The sequence below is a fragment of the Phacochoerus africanus genome, chromosome 10 (genome assembly GCF_016906955.1).
Source record: "Phacochoerus africanus isolate WHEZ1 chromosome 10, ROS_Pafr_v1, whole genome shotgun sequence".
Classification (NCBI taxonomy): domain Eukaryota; kingdom Metazoa; phylum Chordata; class Mammalia; order Artiodactyla; family Suidae; genus Phacochoerus; species Phacochoerus africanus.
In genome coordinates this window covers 43,963,581-43,971,939 of record NC_062553.1, presented here as the reverse complement: position 1 = coordinate 43,971,939, position 8,359 = coordinate 43,963,581, and the positions used below count along the sequence as shown (strand labels likewise).

Genomic DNA, 8,359 nt, shown 5'->3' with positions numbered 1-8,359 from the left:
TGTTCATAAAAAGACAAAACATAAATAAATAAATAGAGGCATTTTTTAAAAAAGGGCAAACTGCTGCATGAAATGATGATATGCCCTCACTGATGAGTAAGATGAAGGCACATCTCAGGGAGACTCATAACAGCCCTACATGCACCCAAAATTATATTCCTAAAAAAGGCTTATTTATATTTGAAACACATTGTTTTATAAAACCAAGTCCAAGAGCTACCTTGTGGATCTGGCATTGTCACTGCTGTGGGTCTGGTTGCTTCTGTGGCAAGGGTTCATTCCCCAGCCCGGGAACTTCCACATGCCCTAGATGTGCTAAAAAAAAAAAAAAAAAAAGTCCATTTTGTCCTATTCTGCCATCATGCATTAGCAGTCATGATTCCAACTAATGTCCACAAGGATGCTGGTTTGATCCCTGGCCTTACTCAGTGGGTTAAACATCCAGCCTTTCTGAAAGCTGTGGTGTAGTTTGCAGATAAGTCTGGGATCCTGCATTGCTATGGCTGTGGTGTAGGCTGGCAGCGAAACCTCTGATTCGACCCCTAGCCTGGGAACTTCTGTATACCATGTGTGTGGCCCAAAAAAGACACACACACACACACACACACACACACACACAAAGAAGAATTTATCCAGTTGTGAATTTGTGTTTCTTTTAGGAGTTTTCTGAAAGGCGGGAGCTCTTTTTCCTCATTAACTTTTCTGCCCAAGTACTAGCATGCCTCCTTAGCACTATTTAAGACACATCTGTGTCCAGGGCTGTGATTTTCTCCATCCTGGCCTCTTTCTGGGCCATCAGTCTTCTGCATGCAATTGCCTAGTAGAGGTGCCCACCTGGACTCCAACTGCATCTCCAGACTCAGTGGTCCCAAACCAAAATCTTGACTTCTCTCCAACCCTGACTGCCAGGAAACTGCCCCTCCCCAAATCTCTCCATCACAATGCAGGGAACCTCTGTGCTCCTAGTAGCTAAGGCAAAACCTGGGGGCAGCCATGATTTCTCTCTACTCCCCTTCCAACCTGTCAGCATAAGTAAACAGCAAAAGAAGATTGGTCACCTGTGCATGATATTGACAATGAGTGTTTTATTTTCCTATTATTATCCTATTCCCTTAAACATAAAATAAAATAAAATTCAGATTTTATAACAAGACAATTTTTTTTTTCCTGTAATGGCTGCACCTGGGACACATGCACATTCCCAGGACCAGGGCTCAGATCCAAGCCCTAGGCTGTGACAATGCCAGATACCTAACCTACTGTGTCAGGCTGGGATTGAACCAATGTTCCAACACTCCCAAGATGCCAGCCATCCTGTTGAGCCACAGTGGGGAACTCCTGATATTTTTTTATCGTGTCCTTTTTTGTTTTTTTTGTTTGTTTTGTTTTGTTTTGTCTTTTTGCTATTTCTTGGGCCGCTCCTGCAGCATATGGGAGGTTCCCAGGCTAGGGGTCTAATCGGAGCTGTAGCTGCCAGCCTACGCCAGAGCCACAGCAACGCAGGATCCCAGCCGCGTCTGCAACCTACACCACAGCTCACGGCAATGCCGGATCGTTAACCCACTGAGCAAGAGTGGGGACTGAACCTGCAACCTCATGGTTCCTAGTCAGATTCGTTAACCACTGCGCCACGACGGGAACTCCCGTGTCCTTTTTTTTTAGGGCTGCACCTACAGCATGTGGAATTTCTAGGCTAAGGGTTGAATCCAAGCTAGAGCTGCCAGTCTGCTCAACACAGTGTGGGATTCAAGCCATATCTATGACCTACACCATAGCTCATGGCAATGCCGGATCCTTAATCCACTGAGCAAGGCCAGGGATCAAATCTATATCCTCATGAATACTAGTCAGATTTGTTACTATGGAACCACAATGGGTACTCCTGGGCTCTGGCTTTTTAGACTGTACATTTTCTTTATTGGTTGTGAAGATATGCATAGGTGGTAAAACTATCAAGAAAAGCAAAGGATATTTAGTATCAATCAAGATACTGTATGCCACAGGCTTAAGAAAAACGCTAGTGAGGAAACTGACAACACTTATGATTTGAACCTAGCCAGAACCCAGATGAGGACTTGAAACCAGTTTTTATTTTTATTTACTTATGTATTATTTATTTATCTGCTATTTTAGGGCCACACCTGCGGCATATGGAAGTTCCCAGGCTAGGGGTTGAATCAGAGCTATAGCCGCCAGCCTACGCCACAGCCACAGCAACTCGGGAATTGAGCGTCTTCGACCTACACCACAGCTCATGGCAACATGGGATCCTTAACCCTCTGAGCAAGGCCAGGGATCAAATCCCCATCCTCATGGATCCTATTCCGGTTAGTTAACCACTGAGCTATGAACGGAACTTCAAAAAACAGTTTTTAAATTAGACTCACTCACCTAGTGTCTGGACTTACTGAGGTTCAGGCTCCTTGTTCCTCAGTGCAGAATGAATTCAGCAAGACAAAGTGTAGGCAAGAAATAGCTTTATTATGATAACATGCCTGTAAGAGATGCAAGCAGGCAGGCAAGGCAGCTTTGCCCCAAGGGCTAGGTGGGCTAAAGTTTTATAATCCAAGGAAAGTGGGGAGTGGGAAAAGACCACATTCTTCCTCTTTCTTTGAGTAGAAACCAGTAAGAGTATGTGACACTATGAGGGGGGGAACAGTGGCTAAAATATGTTGAATCATCACAGGTTTCCTACTTTTTTTTTTTCCCCCTGCTCTGATCAGGTATTTATTCAAAAGTAGCTGTCCAAAATGATTTTACCTTTATGGAATAAACAAATTTAAGTTTATGCAGCAGCCTTCTTTTCTTCTGTGACGGGCTTCTTTTCTGCAGGCTTCTTTACAACTACTGGTTTCTCAGTCACTACAGCCTTTTTCCCGACCAAAGGCTTCTTCTGCTTCCTAACACCAACAGCCTTCTTTCCTTTCTTCTCTACCAGAGCCTTCTTGTTTGGAACCCCCTTCTCACCTGATTTGGCATAGACCTTTTTGATATCATTCCAGTCCTTAAGCTTCTTCAGAAGCAGAACAGCCTCCTTCGACTTTTTTGTGGCTTTCAACTTTATTTCCAACCACCAATGGAAGTTCAGGAACTTCCTCAGTCCCATGAGAGGGTCTCCTACTTTGGAAGGTCATCTTTCCCTTAAATTCCTGTCCTTGGTCCTAAGGGTCATTTGTCTCCCTGAACTTGAATGCAGACCAACTTTTACCTTTCACTTAATGAACTGAGGCATATCTCCTGCTTTTGTGTGCCGTGTGTGTGTGTGTGTGTGTGTGTGTGTGTGTGTGTGTGTGGTTTGATAGTTAGCTTTCTTGAGCCATTATTAATAGTGGCCTTCCCTCTCTATGATCCCCTACTGGGACTTCTACCTGTGTAACTATCCTCCTCCACACCTATCAGTGACAGTGTGGGAGAGAGTCCCTGGGACCTTGGAGATAGTCTGTCATGTTTGAGTTCATCTTCTAGACCAAATACAAAAAACTGGAAAACATAGTCTGGAGGAGTCAGTTCCCTGCTCAGTGTACCTCTGGACAAGCAGGAGGCTCAGAGACTGTGCTCTCCCCAGAGCTGTGTCTTCCCTCCCACTTTGAACATGGAAGGTACTTATAAAACAAGTAAACGTATAGGTATAGGAAAATGCAGGTGTACACACCTTTATTGAAGCTGTGAAATGGCAGTTTTACAGGTGCAATGTGAGAATTCCAGAAACACTTTACGCCGCCACCACCACCATCAACAAAACAGAAAAACAAAAAAACAAACAAACAAAAAAAACATTTTCTTCTTAATGGCTAAAATCAAATGAGAATTAAAAAAAAAAATTGTCGGTGCCAGATGTACTGACATCGGTACATATTCTTCCTACTGTCCATAAACTTCAGGAAGGAAGCAAGGAAGGCAAAGTCTCTGGTGTCTCTCCGTAACCTCTTACTGCGCAGATGGTAAGAGGCTGAGAAGAGCACCCGATAGAGAAGTAGGGCTTCAGCACCTCGGAAAAGGTATCGCTGAAAGAGTAGATGTGGGACCTGTCCTTGAAACTGTAGAAGGAAATCACTCCCAGTTCATAATCCAGATAGACGCCAATCCCGCCGGGATCCTCCTGCAGCTCCAGAGGGACAGTGCCCGCGGGGCCGCGGGCCTCGTAGGCCCCTTCGCGCCGGCCCACCGTCCAGGAGCCTCTCTGGTCCTCCAAGAGCCAGGCTCTGGGCCTGGGGGCGGAGTCCGTGCAGAGGCCCACGGCCCACGTGGCCCCGCCCACCCGCACCTCCCAGTACCGCCGGCCCCGCCCAAAGCCCCCCAGGCCCAGCACTGCAGGCTCCGCCCCGGAGCTCCCAGCTCGGGGAACCCCCTGCCTCTTCCTCGCCAAGGTCGCGGACTTTCCATCCTCTGACACCAGCAGGTCGGGATGCGCGCTTTCGGGGTCCAGGATCACGTCCTCGGGGAACTTCTGGATGATCTTCTGCAGAGCTGAGTGCTGCGCGGGGAGGCTGCAGCCTTCCCGCCGCAGCTGGAAGGAGTAGACCTCAGGGCACTTGAGGCTCTCGCACCTGCCCAGGACGGGCCCGATGCCTCTCAGCAGCTGGGCCCCTGGCAGCACGCTCCGCTCTGTCACCTCCTGCAGGAGGCCGCGGAGCTCCCAGATGTGGTCTGAGAAGGCCGCGATGTTGGCGCCCAGCTGCTCGTGGATGGTGTGCTCCTCCTGGACCAGCCTGGCCAGGGCGGCCTCCTGCTCGCGGTCCACAGCCCGGTTGAGCTGCGCGAAATCCGAGGCCAGCTCCAGCCGCTGACGCTGCACGTGCTCCCGCAGCTCCAGCACCTTTCTGTCCTGGGCTACCAGCAGACTCTGGGCTTCCGCCACCTGCCTCGCCTCTTCAAAGGCCCCACGTAACCGCCCAGCCTCTGGCGGTGGTCAGCGGCGGCCTCGGCCAGGGGCCTCAGCACGTGGCTGCGGTGCTTAGGGGTCTGCGCGCACAGGGCGCACAGCACCTCCAGGTCATCCTCACAGAAGAGGCTCAGGACCTGGTCGTGCCGCTCGCACAGGGGACACTGCTGGCTCCTCCTGCTGCTGCTGCTCCTGCTGCTGTGGAGCAGCCTGGCCACCTCGATCATCCTGCCCAGCTGGGTGTTGCTCCTCACGTGCGGCTCCTGGCACGAGTGGCGGCACACGGGACAAGGGAACGTGTCCTCCAGCTCAGCCCAGGACCGCTGGATGCAGCGGCGGCAGAAGTTGTGCCCGCATTCGATGGTGACAGGGTCGTGCAGGCCGTCCAGGCAGACGGGACACTTGGCTTCTGCCTGGAGGCCAGCCAGGGCTGCGGCCACTGCCATTGGGGCTGCACTGAGCTGGGTTTCTCACGAGGCTGGGCTGCAGGGTCTCTGTCCTGGGCTGAGGGTGCGCACCTTTGGGGTCCTTCCTGCTGGGAAGCTGAGGGGCTCCTGTTGCAGGCAGGGGTCCAGAGGGGCTTCCTTCACTCCTTCAGGCGATCGCAGAGCAGCTGGGTGACTCAGTACCCTCAGTAGCTCCAAGGCTGAAGCCAAGGTCAGCAACTCTCTTGGTCAGTAAGCAGACACAACTCCAAAGTGGTTTTTCCTTCCTGGGGATGGGAAAAAATAATCCTTCTTGTGAAAAGGCTGCTGTGTCTTGTGGGCCTATTCACTGCCACTTCCAGGCATCCCTTGATCCTCACCCGCCCTCCCCTCCAACCACGTGGACCACAGGCTGATGGACCAGGTCTGGGACCGTGTGAATCTGTGGGCTTGGGGACAAGAGCCTGGGTGGGAGGACCCCTCAGTCACCTGCTATCTGGGGACCAGGGGGAAATTACATTGACATCCCTGATTCTAAGAGAATCTGATTAAAGGATAAAAACCACAACTTCAGTGATTTCAATCTTGTTGAAAATCTCACGAACCTGGTACTTTTGAACTTGGTACTTTTTAAACCAGATATTTCTGACAGTGCTGAATTCATAATACATCAAGATTTACTTGTCACTTAAGCTTCTCAACTACAGGATCTATCAACCTCAGTGCCTGTATGGATGGAATCTATCTCGACTAGAAGAAAAGGACTCTGGGCACCGTCTGCCAAAACTTTTCACATCAAGCACAGAATGAGACTGAGACCAGAAATGCAATGTGAGTTGAAGCCGAGAAACAGACATACACACATATAGGTCTCTCTGATGATGCATTGAGGTGGTGAGCTATGAACCAGTGAAGTTTTGTGTGGTCATGATTCTAGAGAAGGTGTGCAGCTTCCCCTTATCCAAGAGACTGAGAGGACCATCTCAGGCCTGAGAACTCAGTCAGACACCCCCAGAGTGTCTTGTAAACACTCAAATTTTCCACTGGGATCAGAGAAGCTTTCCCAAAGGTAGAAATGAGCATCCATGGGGCTGTGGTGGGGGATGGGGTTTCCTGATTTAATCACCCAAGCCCTGATAAGTTCAAGACAATCTGTGAGTCCAAAATATTAGGACATAATAACACTTTGGAGGGAATATGTGCAGAGCTCTGGGGATGCTGGGAAAAACTTATTTCTTAATCTGGGAGGCCAATTGTAGGGTTACATGCTCAGGAAGTTTTCTGTGTGCATGTCCAATAAAAGCAAAACACCACTGAGTATAGAAATAAATTACAGAAAAATAAGTTCAATCTCTCTGGCTGAGGAAGCAAATTCTGGTGTCTAGGGACAAGGCCCCTCATGGACTGAGCACCCTAATAAAGAACATGTTTTTACGTGAGCCAACCCCCAGTCTGAATTCCCTCTGAGCAGAACCCCTAGGTTGGGCCCAAAGCAGGGACTCAGAAGCCCAGCCTCTTGCCTCCTCCAAGATCCCTGCTTACCGGATTCTGAGGCTCTGACTGGGTTCAATGGTCCAGGTTCTCACACTGCTCTCCCACCAGGCTGTTTGGTTGGGTGGGACCTAGGCACTTATATACCCCAGGAGGGTGGGGCTCTTGGGGTCCCACCCTAAAGCCTGAGGCTCCTCCCCCCAGGGGGAGGGCTGGCACACAGGGTCTGGAGGGTTTCAGTGAGAGGAGAGACAGGCAAGACCCCACCTAGATTAGATCAGGCAGGGTGGGCCCCTCCCCCCAGGTGGTAACAGGATCCCTGCTGCACCTTGGTGATCAGCCCCTGATCCTCTCAATGCCACTTAACCTCATCTTCCCTGATGAGGCCCTGAGACCTGAAAGGCTCCTTGAGGCTGTCCATTTCCTCCCTGGGGAGGGGAGGTGTGGCTCTGGTGTGACTCCCTGAGCACAAGTTGGGGAAGGTGGTGGGAGCCTGGGGAACAGATGATATGTAGGAAAAGGAAAGTGACTGATGGGAGAATAGCCATGAGATAATTGATTGAGAGAGAGTAGTTACCATGATGGTTTCCTGTGTGAATGACCCAACTCCCATCAATCAGGCTTGGCCACATTCCATTCCTGAGGAGAGGGCAGGTTAGTCTCCACTCCCCCCTGCCCCTTTTATTTTTCTTTTTTGTCCTCCCCACAGTATATGGACATATAGAGTTCCAGTCATGGATTGGATCCTAGCCCCAGCTGTGACTTAAATTGCAGCTGCAGCAACTCCGCCTCCTTGATCTACTGTGCAGGGCTGGGAGCAAACCTGTCCTAGTGCTCCAGAGATTCTGTTGGTCTTCTGGTGCCACAGCAGGAACTCCTGATTCAATATTTGTGTATCATGGAAGAACTTAGTGCTACAGATAAATCTGAGGTACCCAGAAGCATTCTTCATTGTTATTCCTTATGCAGTTGAATTTAATTTGTATCTTTCAGTCAATTTCAAAAATAATTATTATGAAAAATTTCAAAGATATGGGTAAACATAGACAAGAATATCAAAAAATATTTTCATCAAGCCACACCCTATATTGATCAACCTTTTTCTCTTTCTTTCTTTCTTTTTTCTTTTTTTGCTTTTTATGGTCATACCCGTGGCATATGGAGGATCCCAGGCTAGGGCTCAAATCGGAGCTGTAGCTGCCAGCCTATACCACAGGCACAGCAACATAGGATCCAAGCCACATCTGTGACCTACACCACACCACAGCCCATGGAAATGCCCAATCCTTAACCCACTGAGCAAGGTCAGGGATTGAACCTGCAGCCTCATGGTTCCTAGTTGGGTTTGTTTCTGCTGTGCCACAATGGCAACTCCTTGATCAATCTTTTGTTAATTCATCTTCTTTTCTTCCCTTTTTGGTTGCTCTCATTTCATTCCTGTATACCTCATCCTCAACCACAAATATGGATACTTTTCACTAATACCTTTACAATACCTAGAAACCAAGCAGCAACTCTTTGGTATCATATAATACCTAAGACATAGTCAAAATTCCCAAAT

The 8,359-nt window shown here is 49.2% G+C and overlaps 1 protein-coding gene across 1 annotated transcript; it reads right to left on the bottom strand.

The window, feature by feature from the left end:
• Window positions 1-3,877: 3,877 nt before the first annotated feature.
• Window positions 3,878-5,328, bottom strand: LOC125137404 (tripartite motif-containing protein 75-like). The gene is made up of 2 exons (XM_047798104.1): window positions 4,885-5,328; window positions 3,878-4,825 (listed from the first exon to the last, which is right to left on the bottom strand). The coding sequence occupies exons 1-2, from the start codon at window positions 5,326-5,328 to the stop codon at window positions 3,878-3,880; spliced, it is 1,392 nt and encodes a 463-aa protein (XP_047654060.1).
• Window positions 5,329-8,359: the final 3,031 nt, after the last annotated feature.

Excerpts from the sequence above, each read along its gene's own strand:
- LOC125137404 (XM_047798104.1), bottom strand. The coding sequence starts at position 5,328 with ATGGCAGTGGCCGCAGCCCTGGCTGGCCTCCAGGCAGAAGCCAAGTGT. Across the intron at positions 4,826-4,884 it reads GCCAGAGGCTGGGCGGTTAC|GACAGAAAGGTGCTGGAGCT; the intron begins GTGGGGCCTTTG and ends CTGGTAGCCCAG.